General features: G+C 45.0%; 2 protein-coding genes across 8 annotated transcripts in view; both read right to left on the reverse strand.

Annotated features, from left to right (window-relative positions):
• Positions 1–1,465: 1,465 nt before the first annotated feature.
• brpf1 (bromodomain and PHD finger containing, 1) lies at positions 1,466–12,821 on the reverse strand. 5 transcript variants are annotated; one of them, XM_034590485.1, is made up of 16 exons: positions 12,590–12,821; positions 10,576–11,363; positions 10,212–10,401; positions 9,835–10,122; positions 8,969–9,486; positions 8,049–8,238; positions 7,799–7,930; positions 7,341–7,469; positions 6,508–6,967; positions 5,404–5,712; positions 5,010–5,288; positions 4,774–4,921; positions 3,807–3,940; positions 2,925–3,040; positions 2,683–2,837; positions 1,466–2,101 (listed from the first exon to the last, which is right to left on the reverse strand). In XM_034590485.1, the coding sequence occupies exons 2-16, from the start codon at positions 11,316–11,318 to the stop codon at positions 1,918–1,920; spliced, it is 3,975 nt and encodes a 1,324-aa protein (XP_034446376.1). In that variant the 5' UTR covers positions 11,319–11,363; positions 12,590–12,821; the 3' UTR covers positions 1,466–1,917. The 5 variants fall into 5 exon arrangements, with proteins under 5 accessions (XP_034446376.1, XP_034446373.1, XP_034446374.1 ...); XM_034590482.1 differs by having other exon boundaries at positions 7,799–7,939; XM_034590483.1 differs by having other exon boundaries at positions 8,040–8,238.
• Positions 12,822–14,596: 1,775 nt separating this feature from the next.
• LOC117765049 (serine/threonine-protein kinase WNK2-like) overlaps positions 14,597–19,347 on the reverse strand; it is a 42,138-nt gene continuing 37,387 nt past the window's right edge. For 2 of the 3 annotated variants that reach the window (XM_034591276.1, XM_034591277.1), the window contains 3 exons: positions 17,836–17,880; positions 17,101–17,405; positions 14,597–16,972 (listed from right to left, as the gene is read on the reverse strand). In XM_034591276.1, the coding sequence (XP_034447167.1) occupies positions 16,622–16,972; positions 17,101–17,405; positions 17,836–17,880 (701 nt within the window). In that variant the 3' untranslated portion in view covers positions 14,597–16,621. The remainder of the gene's footprint in view (positions 16,973–17,100; positions 17,406–17,835; positions 17,881–19,347) is intronic. The other variant, XM_034591278.1, reaches the window with a different exon arrangement.

Genomic DNA, 19,347 nt, shown 5'->3' on the forward strand with positions numbered 1-19,347 from the left:
GTATTATTTGCTATTTATTGTTTACTTGTGATCCTATTAATTTGGCAGGAAAAACAAGGATAGGGGCGGGGGCACCTGTTCACCTGTGTAGGAAGGAAAGAGGGGGAGCAGGTTGCTTATCGAAGTTTAGCGGTCAACAAAAAAATACAGCGTCCCCATTCACCCACTTAATAGGATCACAAGTAAACAATAAATAACAAATTTTATCTATGAGTTTGTGCATAGTCCAATAAGTTGATCTTCTTTTTCTTTAATAAAAGCCTCTCAGCGACACTTTTTGTTTTCACGAAGTTGCTACTCAAGTATTTCCTGAGGATGTCAGGTGTTGAGACACGGAGAGTTTATGCTTTTCATGAAAGAGGAAGTTAACTCAAGTGTTTAAGTCAAATAGACCCTGGAGCTTATAATGGACCCTGTTCAGACCTGGTGTTAACATCCGTCTTTAGGTGATCTGATCATTAGAGGTCAGAGAGAAATTCAGGTCTGAACGCGTCCAAATGCTGAGATCCTGAGATCCCATCACAGAGAACACATTCAGAGGTGGTTCTGGGGCCACATGAGGCAACATTCTGTCACTGTGTGTACACAAATGCATCCTGGGCCACATATGAAGGACCGCAACTCAGCTGATGCCCTCTGACCGGCTACAGTCACAATGAATCAAATGTCCTTTTATGCTTCTCAGCGTACGTACACGCACACACACACGCGCGCGCGCGCGCGCACACACACACGCGCGCGCGCACACACACACACACACGCGCACACACACACGCGCACACACACACTGATAGCAAACAGTGTTGTGCTGCCATTATGTGTTAATCAGTATCATTGTGTCAGAGGTCCTCCCTGTTTCTTCAGAAATAATTAGGCAGGGCTCCTACGGAATATAGAGCAGTGCTTCCCCCAATGATCCACAACAATCGAGGATGAACAAACACGGCCCCGCCCCTCAGACACCGACACAGTGACCACAACACGAGCCACAAGTTTAAAAAACTCAATTCCTTTTATTAAACTTTCTATCTTTGTGTAATCTGTATATATAAAAGTTCTAAGGCCATCAGCCTGAGACTAAGAGAGAGTGCAAGGCCATCACGTGTTTCAGTTGAGTCCTCGTGATTCTCTGACCAGCGGCCTGTGCGACACAGACGTACGTTAAGAAAAACTGTAAAAACGGGAGACGTGATGATCACAGAGTGACAGACGGAAAGAGCCACACAGCCGTGTCTCGTGTGGGTCGGAGTGATTAGAAGTAGTTCGTCATGAATCAAGCTGGTGGAGCTTGTTGAGAAGGAGTAAGCAGAATAAATAACATTAACGTTGGTTTGCAACAGTCTTTGTGCTCCACTGACTAATGACTCCAGCGCCAGGCTTCTTGTTTTGTCTTGTTTTTTTTTTGGAGTTGGGTGACGCATGTGAAAAACGTGCTCGAGCGATGGCACTCACCGCCATACCCACAGTGTGTGTGCATTAACGTACACTTCATGCATTTCCCTGTTCACACACGTAAACGTATGTGTGACTGATGTGTAGGAATGACAGGGAAAGGCAGAGTTGTGCAGACATCATAGTGTCATAGTCACTTTTTGACTCTGTAAACGTATTAAACATATATATCGACCACATACAAGGAATATTCGGATTCAGGATTCTGAACATAATGTAATTTTTCATCAATCAATACTATTATTTTTTTTCTTCAATTCTCTTAATTACAATATTTTACATGTCGGATTAAATACGGCTTAGTGTGCATGAGTGTGCGCGTCTTGGGGCTGATGTAGTGGACGTCTTCTTCCACTCAGTGCGGCTGGCACTATTTGTTTGGTGTCGTGATGTCGGGCCGGGCTCTCGATAAAGAAACGTACTCCACAACACTTGCAGGGATCAACACGTATGGTTCACGTGTGTTCAGTCACTGTCACTGGTTTCACTGCTGGGATCTCCCTGCACCTTGCTGCGGTGCTGCATGGCGCGGTGGTAGGCCACCTGCACCGACTTGCGGATGTTGGATTTCCTGCCCTCCAGCATCTTCTCCTTGTCCAACTCCTGGTCCACGCCGAGCGGCACCAGCTTGGAGCGAGGAAGCCACTGCCTGCACGCACAAACACAGAGATGGCAAAGTGTTAAATCTTCTTTTTAACAGTGTAATTAATTAAGATCAAGGCCCACATCTCAGTCATCAAGTCTTTATAGTTAATAGGTTTTTAAAAAAGGATCTTAAGGCCAAACAGACCAAGTAACCAATCAATAAGCTGGAAACAGGCGACCCCCTGAATGCTTCCTGGAAGGTTTCGCACAGTGGCTGTTGTCGTCAAGTTTCTCAAAGACCTCACAACCCTTAAGAGTAAGTGATTGTGCAACAGCACACTATGACCTAAAAACATGATGTGTTATTTCCCTCCTATTCTCAAAAGCCACATTTGCCCTATTTCTGCCGAAGGTTCTGTCGTCTTGCACTTCAGTACAATGAGAGCAGTTTCCTTTGAACCATCACCGCAGAAAACACGCAAGCGCTCAGTAACATCAGAAGCCCAGTTACCTTCTGTCTTCTGTGTTTTATTCTCCATTTCATCGTCAACAAGACAGGATGTCAGTGGGAGCAAAAGCAGAAGAAACTAAATAGATGATGATTAAATGAGTTTGTGTAAGAGATGAGTCAAGATGACCACTGACCAGGTTCTCTTGTTGTCGAAGAAGAGAACCAGGAAGAGGTGCTCCCTGGCCTCCTGGGTCATTTGCTCTCCAAGCTTCAGCACATCCAAAGGGGGGACAGGGATTGGGACACCTCGGTGAAACACCCCCTCCCTGGGCATCTTCGGGTCAATTATCTGCAGGCAAACGGTAACGAGAGGAGCTTTAGATATACAGTCATTACAGTACTTTGGAGAGCACAGTGGCAGTTTGTGTCGTCTCACCAGAGCAGGATATGATGGGTAACCTCTGCACTTGGCCCACACCAGGTCCAAAGCTTCCAGGGAGGTGTAGTCATCCGAGGTCATCCAACATCCTGATCTGGACCGGCTACGCACCACTGACGGTAACAAACACAGGATCAGGAAGACAGCCAGCATTCATCCAACCTCACTCCTGGAAATTATTCATTTTCAGCTTTATCATTAGGGAAGTCAATCTTTACACGAAAATATAGCAAAGAGTGAAACTTTACAGAAATATTGACCGTAATTCCGTTTTCCTTTTTGTAAAACAAGGTAAATGCAATATTTATATAAATATGTTTGATTTTTACGATTTGAAATTGGGAGATCCAGTCGTGAGTGAGCTACAGCCAATGAGAGCAGGTTGAGTGGGAAGTGTCACCTAACGGATGTTGCGTATTTGTTTCTAGAACGGAAACATAGAGGCCCACAGCCTGAATAAGACTTTGAAGAAGAAGAAGAATTGTGGCAACAGTATAAGTTGTTTTTTTTCCTTTTATTTTTCAGTGCAAAACATCACACAAACAATGGCAACCTGCTGACTACGCACGCCAGCAGTATGTTTGTATTTATTCTGATGTGATCACCTGACTTTCTGTGAGTTCCAAAGTCTCTGACTCAGAATTTGTTTGTTTAAATACCAAGTGCAAGGTCCTGTGTCTCGACTGGATCGTCTAGTATCTGCGTTCTCACGATTAATATATAAAAAATCTGTTACATCCGTCTGTTGTTCGTGATCTCCCACATTTTTATAAATCCTGAAATGTGCAGCAAACACTCACGGTCTACATCAAGAGAAACTACTTGTGCATGCACTGACACATGGGAGCGTGTTGGTGAGTTTGAGAAAAGTTTGCTCACAATGTGAAACGCTCCTCGATCCTCCAACCGAATAGGAATCGTTCTCGGTCCCTGATGTTTCCTCACTGCTGTCTTCCTGGAAGGCAGAGCGAGAGAATGACGCCTTCCCCCTGCCCTGTTTGGAGGGGGTCGTACTGCGAGAGAAAAGAAACACATTTATTAACATGTGTATAAACTTAAAGACAAGTGTGTAGAATTCAACTGGTCAAAAACTGTTCCTGAGGATCTCATGTTTTTATACTTCTGTCTGTTTAGTGCTATTAAAAACAAAACGCTGCATAAATCCCTTTATAACCTTGAGGTGTTGACTTTTTCCTGCAGAAAGTTAGTTGAGAGGATCAGAGCCACTTTCCCATCCCTGCATCGACAGTGGAACTAGTTAATGCACCATGCATAGTTGTTCCTATGCATAGTCATCCACACATTACATCTTGTTGTTTAAATCCGTCCATAAACTAAATGTAAAAGATATGCAGCTATGGTTTCACAACACATTACAAGCTGGACCGTTGACCCTGTTTTATGACTAGCAGCGAGGACAAGTCACTTCTGAGCAGCTCTGTGGTCTTTCTGCTTCACCAACCTCAAAGTGATGACAAGCCTCCAGGAAGTCAAAGCCAATGTGTGTTAATCACGAAATGTCAAATTGTTCATTTGTTTGTCATCAACCGGCCACTTGGAGGTTTAAGAACTCAAGGAAACAAACTTTTAAACACTCATCGTAAAAAATATGACCTATGACTAAGTTAATCGGGAATTTGTTTGAATAGCTTGATAAGAACAATGAGCTAAAAGATCTAATATCAATTCACCTGCAGAGATAAGTGTCTTAGGGTTTGTTACTGCAAATTATTCCTTTCACTTTCCATAGACCTATTACATAATACCTTGGATTAAAGGAGCTTTAGGCAACACCATACATCTTGCTTTGCCGGACTTGTGAATATAGAGTTTGTGCACTGGTCACCTGGTTCTGTCAGAAGCTGCACTACTGCTGCTGCTGGTCGTGGACTCGGAGTCGGAGCTGGAACGAGGGAGACGAGACTCACTCCTGTACACACGGAAGCTCTCTGTGACCGGCTGGTTTCTTCCATCAAAACCATTACTTGGCAAACCTGAAGACAAGAGACAGAGCGAATTGAGTGTGTAACTCAAAGATTTGTGTTGTATATATTGTATAAATTGTTCCTGCGTTGACTGTACCTGGCAGCAGGTCGTCATTGTCACTGTCACTGTCACAGCTGGAGCTGCTTCGGGGGCTTCGAGGTCTCTTCCTCTGCCGGGTGGGGGACAGCAGGGGGAGCTGTGGGGGGCCAATTGGACTCTGGCTCACGCCTGCCCCGGCGTAGCCAGCGTCCCGGTTCTTGGGAGGGCGTCCCGGCCTTTTAGGGGGTCCAGCCATTTTTTGGTTCTTCTTGGAGAAGAGGACAGATGTCCGACGACCCACTTCTGGGGCCAGGGCCGACGAGGAAACACTCATATCTGCAGGAGGAGAGAGGTTGATAATTTAGGAATGGATGCAAACGTTTAGTGTGTAACTTTCCTTTAACATATTCACGTAACACACAAATGATATTGTACAACTTCCTAGATGCACCTTTTCCACCAATCTCCTGGCTGCTGCTTTCTCCCCCCTCGTCATGGTGCCCCGAAGAGCACGGGTGATGGGTGAGAGAGGGGCCCCGGTCTCCTCCTCCCCCCGACTCCCGCCCCCCCAAGCCAGAGCCTCCCTCCCGCTGGTGCGCGAGCTTCCTCTTGATGACGCTGATCTCTTTCCTCAGAGCTTTGGCTCTACGAGACTGACCGATGCTGTGCTTCCCCAAGCTGACCTCATCCAGACGCGACTGCAGGTAATGCAGCTGCTCCTCCAGTGGCAGCCGCCGCCTGTTCTCTGGCAGAAGCAGGTCTGCGAGAGGCACAGAGAGAAACAGCTGTTTAACAACCTCAGAGGAAGGAAGAGAGTCAAATATGATGATGGTGTCTGTCTGATAGAATTGAATAACAAACTTTAATACACGGTGATTTCATAGCAAAGAAGTATGAAGACATTTTTGTGGCAATGTTTTTGGCTTTCTGCATGAATGACATGCGCCATCTACTGGCCAAAAGGCTTCACTTGGGCCAAAGAGCTTTTTGTCTATATTCTCATTCTGCATCTTAATCCACTGACATTAAAATACTAGTTCAGCAATTAATGGCTGTGACAAGGAAATCATTGGAACTGACATTTAATGAACACAAAATACATCAAAAAGCCTAGAAAGCTGAACTTGTATGTCCCTGTTTCCCTTTCACACTTTTTAACATGATCTCTACAAGAAGCATGATTCATTCTCTGAGCCTTTCATCCCTTTGTGACATCTAGACAGTCCACCCCCCCCCCCCTCCCAAATGAATGTGAGAGAAATAATGGAAGGAATAAAGGTTAATTCCCTCTAGAATTTTACTCACATTAATTTCTTGCTTTACAGGAAAATGAGGCGTAAGTGTTAAATTTCTTCTCGCCTGCCAAATGTTGACACATTGAGAACCTGTCATTTTAGAACGTATTGTATCGTAACCATGGAATCGGATCACCTTCAAGTTCCCTTTGCCAAACAAAAAGTGCTCCTGTGTTTTTCAACCCTTGTCTATTTTTCCAATTATTGCTCAAGAAAATATTGTGTTGGCTGCCAAAAAACTAAAGTGAGAGATCACTTACCATCTTCATTGGAAGACAACGGCTGGTCTCGTTCTCTTTCTCGTTCTCGTTCTCGAACCCGCTCTCGGTCCCGCTCTCGGTCCCTCTCTCGGTCTCGGTCCCTCTCCCGCTCCCTCTCTCTCTCCCGCTCCCTCTCCCGCTCCCTCTCCCTGTCTCTCTCTTGGTCACACTGGCTGTCGGGACTTGGCTCTCGGTGGAGGTGCATGCCAGTCTCGTAGTCGAAGCCTATCCGCTCAGCGTGGCGCCGGGCCGTTCTGATGACGGAGCCGCCCATCTCCCTGAGTCGCAGGGCGGCGCGATAAAAGACCGTGTCCTTGGCGTTGTACTTGAGGCAGTTGTTGACGATGAGGCCAAAGTCTGCCTCGAAGGCCTCGAAAGTGAGGTAGCGGTGGGACTCCAGCAGGTTCCACATGGTCTGGAAGTCCATTGGAGTGTCGATGTGGTCCAGGTAGTCTGGCACCTGGAGAGTGGTGGGTAGGGATCAGACAGAAGCATCACCCACTCATTCTAGTAACCTTAAATCTCAAAAGGCAGATGTCAGGAAAAGTTGTTTTTTATTTTATTACACCCTCCATTAAGTCAGGAGCCTGACTGACACTGATGTTCTGCTGCTGATACTAGTACCAGGTTTTTAAAAACTATACAAGCTTCATAAAGGTAGGAGATGTGACAGGGATGTTGTATCAGACTAGATATAACTGGTGAACACATAACTACTACAAATAAATCCTGAAGATGGGGAAGGCAAACATAAATAAACCCATGTTGTGAACACAAACTTAGAGTAATTATGCCAACTGAGTGTGTGTGTATGTGTGTTTTTGTGTCTTTACCTCTGCCAGTGGAACAGGCTCAGTGAAAAAGTTGTTAGTGTCTCTTTCTTGTAACTGTTCCAACGTGCTCCTCAGCAGCACCAGGAAAGGAGTCAGCTGCATCTCCAGCGTCATCTGCTGCACTTTGATCTGAATACAGACACATTTCATTAAACAACGTATATAACCACTGACTGGCTAAATAAGATTTGTGAAGTCTGTGCAGTTTGAATTGTGTGTTTAAATGTGGACCACTAAAATGTACCCACACCATAATGTGACAGCCTGTAACCCCCCACGCCCCATGTCCTGACTGTGAAGAAATAATTCTTAACATTTGAAATCAATGGCTTTTGAGATTTGTAAAGACGTGTCTAGTACTAACCACTGTCCTACACAGCCCACTGGACATAACAGTGTATTGTTGCTTGTATGAAGATTTCGGTTAGTGACAGAAATAAATCCAATCTGTGTCTCACCGTCTCCCTCTTGAGTTTCTCCCTCTTGCGGATGAGCTCCACCAGCAGCCTGGCTCTCTCCAGGTCGTGCCTCAGTCTCTGCCATGCCTTCAGCTGCTCCTTTAGCGCACTTTGTTTCTCCTCGCTGTCCCTCTGCAACACCAACAAGCACAAACCCACAAACGTGATCAGACGTCTGGACGAGGTTAAGCTTAGAATTATAATAATAATAATAATAATAATAATAATAATAAACACTCAAAATATTTACTGGAGGAAGCTGTGATGTCGGCGGTGGTGGGAGTGGTTCGATAGGTCGCTGTGACTGCAGGTGGGTTTGGAGCCGGCGCAGCAGAGGCACACCATTGCGGCTTTGCCTCTTCAGGGTCCAGTAGCTGTGGAGTCGCTGCATGAACTGGCTCTTCCTGGGTACCGTCAGATTGCTGGTGATTTTGCTGAGCCTGGAGAGAAACAAGGAGATATGAGTGATAAACAGAACTGCACCTCTGGAGCTCGCAGGGCTTGGTTTAGAACTAGTGCAGTGCCCATTTTAAACCTGCTTCTTTTGAATGGGCTGTTTTCTTTGCCTGTGGTGACGCTGGTTGCAGCTTTCTTTCTAAAACTGTAAAAGTGACCTGCGGTAATTGAGCTGTGGCCAATAAAGACCAGCTGCAGGAATCAGTCCTGAGAAGCTGCACCACCGCTGCTGTGTTAAGTGGAGAACCCTTAACTAGAGAATCAGTTTTTGTTGTCGTGAATGCGCACATTGTGGTGAACGCCCTGTTGTCATGATCGACAACGTCACACGCATTGATGAGTCCCAGCCATCACTGCTACAGAGCGCCGGTCCCCTTTTTGTTCAAAGTTTATTAGTATTGAACGTATCACGTGTCCAAATCGTTCCAAATCGTTCCAAATTCAACACTGCACTTCCTCGGGTCCTTAACAATACACGTCAAGTGTGAAGCTGATAAAATAAAACGTTTTCTTCATGTGTAAGCCACATTCAGACAGACAGAGAGATTTCTGGAATTATTAGGCAGAAGAAAAAACATCCTAACGATTTGGATTCTGGTGAATCTGCTGTTCCACAAATAGTTTCATATAAAAAGGTAAAAGACACATGTGCATCTTGGTGCTGTGGAGTACATACAGTATAGTCCAGTTGCAACATGTAGTGTGTGTGCCCACCTGTGGGGGGGTATACAGGGCACAGACACCACTGGAGCAGCGGCTCTCCTCTCAGCTAAGATCTTCCTCGCTCTCTTCATCTTCAGCCTGGATTTCGCCTTTACTCTCTTGGCTCGCTCGGAGCTCCAGCCCTTGGAGTCGTCGTCGTGGCCGATGCTGGGCTCGTCGTCCTCCTCCAGCTCTCCCTCGCTGTGCGACGAACCAATGCTGGCCCCACCCACTCCCGCCAAAGGTCTGGCCGACCCCGGCGGCGTGTGAATGTCACAGTAAGCCGTTTTGCGGACGCTGAAAGAGGTGCCGTTGGCCCCGGTCTCTCTGACGGGTTCCATTTTCATATAGAGGCCTGCCTGCTGGGCACAGGTGACGTGGAAGGCTGTGTAGCAGTTGGCTTTGTGACACTGGATGCAGGCGCCCGAGCCCCGTTGCTTGCAGATGTAGCAGGTGAGTTTCCAGCGGGCAGGAGGGATGTGTTCGATGCTGTCAATCGGTTCCAGAAAGACCGTGTTAGCGAAGCAGACCTGAGGGAAAGCAGCAAAATCCACTTTATTAGAACACGCTAATCAAAGGGTTAGGAAATTCAGTTGGTTATAGATCATTTTAGTTGTGACTTGTATTTTAGAATTGAGACATCTCTCGCTTTTTAACTTGCACTTGTGTGACCAAAGGAGCTGAGTAAACATCAATGCATGAGCAAGTAAGTAACGTTCTGATAACATCCATGTGTCAGCAATGATCAATAAGATAAAATCTTTATGCATCCACTGTGGAAATGTAAAAACTGAAACCAGCACAGAGGAACACTGCCTCGATATCTGCACGATTATGTAATTCTCATCAATCATGCACGTGGTGGTGTATGGATTTACCTCCGGGATCCAGAGTGCGCAAACTACGTGAGCCCATCGCGCGTCGTCCGTCTGTTTGAAAGCTCCCCCCTTGTTGGGACAGAGGGCGCAGTCCACCGCTCGACTTGGAGACTGCAGGCAGCGCCGACACAACCACTGGCCCTCTGGGATGTATGGCACACCGTAGCACTCTTGGTGGACGGCGAGGTTGCACATGTCGCAGAACAGGATCACGTTGCTGTTCTGACACTCCCCGTCGTTACAGATGCAGCAGACAGCGTCTTCGTCGATCAGGGTACTGGGGTCGGCCTGAGAGAGAGATGAGCACGAGGAGAGATCAGAATTTCTGTACACGTTTCAGTGCTAGAAATATCATCTCAGTACACAAGCGGAGGTACCTTGTTGTGGCTCTCAAAGTACGACTCCTTCTCCAAGCGGTCCATGAGGTACTCAAAGACCTCCTGCGGGATGGGCGTCACACCGTCTCGCCGCCGCTTGTCGTTCATGATGTCAAGCCAGATGTAGTCCTCCTCGTCGATGTCGTACTCCACCTCCTCGTCCAGCTCCTCCACAGACTTATCAATGTACCTGAACACCCAAGACGAGAAAACGCACAGATTGATAAATATTTCAGAGAAAAGTGTGTAATCAATTAGGAGTGTATGATCAGAAAATGAAATTCCCGCCATGTACTTACCAATAATTATACCTCCACCTTCTATATAATTATCAATGAATCAGATAATAATTCTCAACACAGACCTGTAGTAAGATGACGGCCGAGGAGGAGCGTCAAGTCTCTCTTGGTCCAGCTCTCTGAACACAGCCTCGGGCAGCTTGATCGCAGGTCCAGACTGAGCGCTGTGATGATGGGATGAGCCGTCCTTCTTCTTTTCTTTACTCTTATGCTTCCCAGACTTCGGGGTGGCTTTGCCCCCGTTAGACGAAGGGATATCTGGCCGGTCCTTGCCGCTCCCTCCTACCTCGCTACCCCCGTTCCCACCGTCACTACCGTTACACACCCCTCCACCGCCGCCACCGGTACCGGACGTTGGAGCGTCCTCTGCATCGCTGTCCTCCTCTGAAACCACATCAATGTTCTCAAAGATGCTGATGCGGTGAATGCGTCCTTGAATGTCCAGCTCCACCATGCGCTGTGCCTGGGCATAGGTCATCGTCTCTCTGCCCGGGGAGTGAGAGCAGTCCGACCGGTTGGGACTACCAGGCGTGTTCCCCCCGTGCCCCGGCCCCCCGCCTCCGTTACCTCCACCGTCATCTGTATCTCCTGAGCCGGCCAGAGACGCGCGAGGAGGCCGTCCTTTTCTCTTCTTCTGTGGTACTGTCTGTGCAGGAGTTGGGTTGTCGTGGTCATAGTGATACAAGTGATACTCGATGCCACTGTAGCTCTTGTACACCTTTCGGCAAGTCTCCACCGGGCACTCATAAGGGGGCTTGGTGGCCCGCAGGTTGTGACAGAACGTCTTTACATCAAAGTCCAGCCCCATTGTGCCAACAGCCACCGCTGGGACAGCTGCTGCTCGAGATTACATCTGGAATACAGACAACACAGGGGATCGGTTACACAGAGTTGATCTCGACTGTGTGTGTGTGTGTGCAAAACACAAAACACACGAGTGAGCAGCTGCTGTCACTGGAGCTGTCAGTCACTCTCAGTCCAGTCCAGCTCTGGGTTCACCTGCTCGGGCACAGTCACGTGACCCTCCATTCACAGATGCAAACCAGTTGTAATGTTTCTGTCACTGGAATCACAGGTGCAGTTCACGTCAGTGTGTTTGTTTCTGGTGGATCTTGCTAAGTTATCGTGCAGTGGATCAAACACAAAAGCACAACGTTACATCTAGTTAGGAGACATGTGGTGATCATAGGTTTGAGCAGAAGAAAAGGTGAAACGATGCTCTAGTCCTAAGTAGCTTGAAAACACCGAAAGCTAACCACAGGACTGAAGTGTATTCCAGTGCAGCTAACGTTAGCCGTAGCATGTAGCCGCTGCTGCTGCTTCCTCAAACAATGAACCTGGCGCCGCTGCTAGCCAACGAGCTAACGGCGGCTAGCAAACAACAACAATTCGCATTGCGCGTGTGGCGCAAACAGAGAAAAACACAACCACCACTCACGAGTTCACGTTGCGAGTTAGCTCCGGCTAACGTCCGGCGGGGTTTTCCTCCCACTTTAATCGACGCTGTTTTCATTCAGCTCGGTGAGTTTGATTCAACGTGCTAATGTGTAGCTGTGTTCACGGATCAGACGTCAGCTGCACAGGAAGGCGTCGTTTTGATGCTAAAGAACATGTTGGTCCCGTTCAGCACCAAAGTAAAGAATAAAACAGTGATAGAAGTCTGTCACATTGTAAACAGATTATAAGTTAAGAGCAGATGCCAGTTCTCCTGTGTTTCCCTCCACAATGACCTCATCCTGTGAGGACCAGGCACTGAGCTGCAGCACTACGAGCATCTAGTAAACTACAACATGTGTGATCGGGTTCTTCATGTATGTTTATATCACACATGAGGAGGATGAGGAGGATGATGATGCAATGGTTCTCCTCCTCTGTGGACTATATGATGCAAGGGAAACAAACAGGGTTCTTTTGTGTTTCAGGGCTTTTCCTCTTGTGTCTTTTGTGTTGTGGCTGGAATCAAAATGGCTAAATAACGTGTATTGCGATGTTACAGTTGCAGAAAAGATGCGAGCCAACGTGCCACAGAACGAGCCTCCCTCGGTGAAACGCTCACAGATCCACGTTATAAACACTTACTACTCCACGTTCCTCCGGACTGCGCGCTGCGGAAAAACCTCCTCACACCCGGGCGGAAAAAGGGGGTCGCAGATTCGTCTTTAATTCATGAGATAATCCCGGGGCCCAGCTCGCGGGCAGCGTGGGTACAGTGAAAACAGCTTTCAGCAAACAATATAAAAACCCGATCGTGTCATTGTGTTGGGAATTATTCAGAAACTCGGGTGAACAAAAGGGGCAACCATTGCTGTGACGCCGCGCCGTGGACGCGGGGAGACACATTCGCCACACGAAGCGGGAGCTGCTTCTTTGCTTTTGTGTTTAACAAAAACAAGACATTAGCGCATTTAAAGCAAAGTTTAATGACCAAATAGATGATATTCTCTTATTCACATTTATTGGGTGATTTATTTATATTAATTCGTGAATTGCCACTATTTATCTAAATGTTTTTTTCTTTTGGCCGTGTCGCGAATCTGCGGCTGTGTTTCTGAGTGTATCATTTTCAGATAAAACACTTGCATTTACTTACAATAATTCCAAAAATAAATCAGACATATTTACACATTTGCATAAATTAAAGAATAGTGAAGCAATAAGAACAGTTGACATTTGAAATCCTTAAATATATATATATATATATTTTTTTTAAATTGTATTGGCCTATTTTTTCAGATTTTGATTTTCACATGATTCAATAAATGGAGAAAAGGTGAGAAACAAACAGAATTTTCTTCAAGTAAAGTAAAAATACAACCATTCTAGATTATTAATTTGTCCCATTTTTTAAACACATAACTACATGTACTTTGATTTGGCCTCAATAAATCCGGCTGGAAATAAAAACAATGACACTTGGCATCAAGCACAAAATATTTATTTCTCTCTCAACATACAGTGTGTGATAGAGTGCAGCAGGGCAGGGTGGGGGGGTAATGCAGTGGGTCATACAGCAGGCAGAAGCAATCCCACACTGTTTAAATACAAGCTTTTGACAATCAGAGCATATTCACCAGGGAGCAATGCTGTCCAGAGAGAAGTGAGACAAGCGGAGTGGGAAGTGTCAACGTGTGACTCTGCACTTGGGCTTCTGTTCCTGCACCCAAAATGAATATGGCAACAATAGTTATTCCCTCCTCTGCTAACAGCGAATTTCGCAGCCAGGAGGTGGAACAAACTATATTTACCAGATACAAGTGACAGAGAACAGAAATCTCTTACTACTGGAAGTATTTCACCAAAGCAGAAGACTCTGCATAATATCCTATAAAAGTCCAATTCAAACCGAATTGATGGAACAATATACATCAAAGCATTCCCTCCAAACACCACCACCACCCTCAAACAAACAAAATGTACAAATATAAACTACAAGAAAACTGTACAGTTCACAGCTTGGAAGGATTGGGGCGCTGAAACCTTTCATATGTGTTGTGGAGATTGTGTAATTTTTCACCATAGCAACTGTATTGTTTAGCTTTGCTTTGTGGAACTTGAAAAGTTGGCCATGCCACTTGTCTGTGATGAAAGAAAGTACAGGCGGTGAAACCCACAATATACAGAATACGAAACACTTAAACATATGTCAGAATTAAGGGAGACTATCTGTTGTGCAAATTTCCCACATCAAGTATCATTTGAATTTTGCAATATATAACTGACGAGAAAAAATAAAAGGCTGTTATCAAACGCAACCTGGGAAATCAACACATTGCCATAAGGCAATAACACTGCATTGGGAGCATTTCGCATTTGTAAATTAAACTTTAGAAGTCTTTTATTTTTCAGTACCATGTGTATATTGAATGCTGAACTGTACACAGGAATCACCTCGGATGATAGCAGCCATCCCAAAAAAATAATAATCAAGCTTTAAACATCAAATAAATTAAAACCATCAGACTTGACTGGTGATTGCACAGAACATGTTACATACAGTGTATGCTGAGCAGTAGGACAGCCAAGCTGAAAGAACATTTAGCAGTAGTGAATTCAGAGTTCGGGTGATTTGTAGTATTTATATTTTGCCTGGTAATATCGGTCTGGCGCTTGGTGTGTTGTGACTTTGTTCAACTTTTCAGCTTGCTCCTGTTGCACACATCAGAGATAAGGCTTGTGGCAAGGCCACCATCAAAGCTTTGTGAAGGGGTTAAATTGCACTTTTAAGCCTCAAGCCATCACATATTAACTGCTACATTCTGATCAGAACACTACCGGAGGCATTTACTGTAGAAAGAACTACGTCTAGTATAAATGGCTCAGGACACGGCCTTTCCTTTGAGCACAAGGCTACAACACTGTTGTCTTTTCAAAAAAAGAAAGAAAAAAACAGGCCATGTCCAACTGAACCATTTGACCTGAAAGAGTGGATTTTGGCTTCTGGTGGAATTATTTTTCCTCCTCTCATCTTTACCATTTGTTTCTGCAAGGCAACGGTACGTCTCACCACTATGGCATTCCATCGGTCACAGGGGTGAAAGGTAAACAAATGTTAAAACATGACTTTATTACTTATATAAGAGCATATACTGTGTTAATAGTGCAGTTCTACAAGGGCATTAATATGTAAACCAAAAAGTGTCTAATGCATTAAAAAAAAAGAAAAAAGAGACTGCACTCAAGCTACCATCAATTAAAATAACCTGGATGCAGACATGCTTTGCTTCGAAGATGAAAATAAAAAATAAAATTTAATGTTCAAGGCACTACATTCCTTCAAATATTTTCACTGTAAATACTGTCGTGTTACCATTTCTCACTCCACTGGTTTTTTGGGATTCCAATGTAGTGTTTAAAGTGTACATAAAACAGAGAAAGGCAAAAATCAACGTGAAAACTGCAGCAACAAAGAAAAGAGTGAAATAGGTTTTCTGGACCGAAGACAAAATGTGTTGTATGGCTTAGTTCAGTAAAGACCAAAGCCAAAAAGCATTAGGTATTCAGACACACTTGACGAGTACTGTATAGTATTCACACTTATTTACACATGCGCGCACACAAACACACACTTTAACTCCAGATATACACCAATGAGCCACAACATTAAAACCACTGACAGGTGGAGAAAGGGACACTGGTTTTATGGTTTCCACACCAGGTGGGACATGTTAGGCAGCAGGTGAACAGTCAGTTCTTGAAAGTGATGTGTTGAAAGCAAACGTCGCAATATGAGCAACTTTGACGAGGGCCAGATTGTGAAAAGCAGCAGGTCTTCTTAGGGTGACCCTAGTATGCAGTGGTTAGTCGTCATGGGAACCCAAGACTCACTGATGCATGTGGGAAGTGAAGGCAGACTTGTTGGATCAAAACTCACAGAAGAAAAGCTGTTGTAATAAATGTGTGTATGTGGCCGCAGACCGGTCAGGGTGCACGTGGCGACACTGTCCATCAATGAAACAGCCGTCAGAACTGGACCATAGAGTAATGGAAGATGGAGGCCTGGTCTGACAAATCGTTCATGTAGAAGGTGCATTTGCATCTTTTAGGGCAATGTGAGTGTGATGCTCTGGGCAATGTTCTTCTGGGAAACCTTGGGTTTGTGTGGGTGTTACTCTGACAAATACCACCTGCCTTAACATTCTTGCAGACCAAGCAAACCCTTCATGGTGGTTCACCCTTATCGCATTGGCTTCTTTCAGCAGGATAATAAGCTACACGCCAAAAAAATTCAGGAATGGTTAAAGGAACATGACAGGGTTCAAATAGTTTTCATGGACTCCAAATACCCCAGATCTCAATCCGATGGTGCATCTGTGAGAGGATATGATGCAAATGTCTTGGTGTTTGATGCCACAGGGGAAACTTCAGAGGCAGATGGAGCCCATGTCTCGATGGGTCGTAGTTGTTTTGATGGCACGAGGGGGAACATACACCATATTAAGCAAGTGGTTTCAATGCTGTGGCTGATTGGAGGTATGTGTTGTATAAAGAACATTAACACTCTGTCATATTATTTACAAATTCAAATTATGTACAATTGTGGCTCTGGTGAAGCAGAACAGAATGGAGTTGTACTATCCCGCACACACCCACGGACAAGTTGTAGTTTGTAGATTAGATAGTCCTAGCGGTTTCCGGACAGGGGCCGTTTTCGGGGTTGTGCATGTTAAGAGGGATGCTTTGGATCCCTGGGTTTGCCATCTTGTTATAGGGCATCATTCTTGCAGCACCAAGCAGACCTACAGGACCCACTGACCCTACAGGGCTAGGCACGCCGGGCCACTGCTGAGAGTAAACAGGACCGGGAACCATCCCGGAATAGGAGCCATTGGGCAGGAGGTACCCAGGAGGGAGCATGGCTGCGGAGTTGGGAGCTAGGCTTGTGGGCATACCAGGACCTAAAGCAGCAGTCATGGGGCAGGAAAGAGGCAACTGGAACTTGCTGGTACCAAGATGGCATTTCATCTGGAACAGAAGGGAATTCTTTCACATAACAGTGCATAGAGCACCTCTTAACTACATCAAATGTAACACGTCAAAATCCAACGATCTGAAATCATCTTTTACTGAGTACACGTCTCCATTTCGGATACCTCATGTCCAGCTGCTCCTGTGTGTGGGTGAGATTTGCATTCCAGGTCCCGTTGGCGTGTCTGTTGTTTGATTTGGTTCAGGGAGGGTCGTGGCTGATTGGCTGCCAAGACAGTCTCCTTCGTCCAGTCATCTACCAGTTTGTGAAGATCATCTGTGAACGTGCCTCTCTTGTTGTTGCTGTTGTTGGTCTGGGCCTGAGCGAGCCGTGTAATAGGCTGAGCAGATGGTGAGGGTGTGGCTGAGGTGAGTGACGGCTGTGTCTGACTGTTGGCCGTCTGAGCCGCGGCGGTGCTTTGATTAGACCCTAAAAAGACAAAGGAGTTAAAAATTGGCTCAAAAAAATGAATTAAAAAAAAAAGACTGAAATCAATTGGCTACTGTATGGCATAATGTAATGCACTTTGACAAAATGAATATCACTTTCAGGACTGTTACACACATTTTGCCAAGATAGCAGCCAACTGATTGCAACATCAATGATAATCTACAAATGAAATGTTTGATATGCAAGCAATGACAAAATTCAGCAATCGAGACACACTGCCATGCAAAACCACAACCAACGTAAATTGATAAAACAATCTGTACCAATATATACATATATTCAAGAAGATCCGCCACATTTTCAAAACCATAAAGAGAAAATAAAAGTGCACACACAAACATATGAAGGATTGGATTTGTGAGGACAGAAGAAGAAAGACAGAGAGTAAGAAAGTAAATGAGATAGTTACTACTACTGCGCTCTTTGCCTAGACATAGTCGTTTCAGAGTGGACCCTATAAGAAGGTAAAACAGCACAAGACAGAAACAGTTAGGCCAGAACACACTGCACAGCACATGTGGACAAGCTGCTTTAAAAAGGACATTCAGTTATCAAAACAACTGGGGAGAGAGAGAGAGGAGAGGAGGACGAGGGGTTTAAAAATCAGTGAGGAAGACTGGAAGAAAGAGCCTAGGAGTTTTCTTTAAAATGGGCAACCATTGTAAAAGTTGACTATTGGAAAGTATATCTGTCAAGCTAATAAAAGAGAGCACACGTAGTCTTCATTTGTGATGTTCGATCTGCGTTTATAGTGACCTTGTCGGCATGGAGACAGATCTTATGCTGCCTTGTAAATGAACTTAAGGACAAGGTTTTTTTTCAAACAATGTTGTTATATACAGAACTCTGGTAAAGTGCACTCACTATCATCTTAATTAGCTTTACAAATAAAGAGTGGGATATTTAGGTTTATTTGTAAGATTTAATATGAATTACTGGTCCATTAGTTGGCAGGGAGAGTAACTGTTTTCTAAGAAAGTAAAGCACTGGAGTAAAAGGAGATCCCTTTGCCGATGTGAGAATGCCTGTGAAACAAAATGTGAAGCAAAAATAAATAAAACTTAAAAGTGAAAGAGCACACACACACTAGAAGGGAGTCGTCAGAGTCGGCACTTGTCAGACACATGCAGGTAACTCAGGAGAGGTGGAAGGAGAAAAACAAAAAGTAGTAATATTGATGATACAGCCCTTCATGTGGTCATGTGGCGGAGCAAGTCTCCATCAGTGCCCTGCCTGGCGGCTGCACCATGCACGTCTTCTCCCTCCAAACATGAGGGACAGAGAGCGCTCTCCTCTACCACAGCAAAGGGCCCTGCTTATCAGGGAAGGGCTGATTTCTGGGGGGGGTTCTTTGTGTTAGTGTGCACAGGACTACTGACTTGGGCAAAGGGCCCTGACTTGGGAGATGCCATTAAAATTAACAGTGGATGGAAACACACAACAAATAAAAAGGGTTTAAAGGCTTTGGCATTTTCTCTCTCTCACACAAACGTATACAAACACACTTGTCTTGTTATAAATGTGGTGGCCTGTCATTAACAAAATACATTTCCTAGCCTCTAACCTTTACAACTGAATTTCTAACCCATTGGTTTGATTAACACTTATCTAAAATATATTTCTCCTATTAGGAATTCGATGTTACCATTTATTATTGCTCCTATTTATCATTATTTATTATAAATTGTCTTATTAACATCCCTCCTCTTTTTAATTCAACTGCAGGAGAAGATGGCTTGGAGTTCATCCCCAATTTAATTATTTTAGTAACCTATTTATTTTGTTCTTGGTGGTGGGATTTTAACAAATTAGTTGTAGTTGTAATAAGGGACTTTAAAGTTTTTTTTAACCCTCACGGTCCCCTTGTGCCTGTGTCTTACCTAACCTAACCCTAACTACAACCTATTTGTCTTAACCCTCA

The sequence above is a fragment of the Hippoglossus hippoglossus genome, chromosome 7 (assembly GCF_009819705.1).
Source record: "Hippoglossus hippoglossus isolate fHipHip1 chromosome 7, fHipHip1.pri, whole genome shotgun sequence".
Taxonomy (NCBI): domain Eukaryota; kingdom Metazoa; phylum Chordata; class Actinopteri; order Pleuronectiformes; family Pleuronectidae; genus Hippoglossus; species Hippoglossus hippoglossus.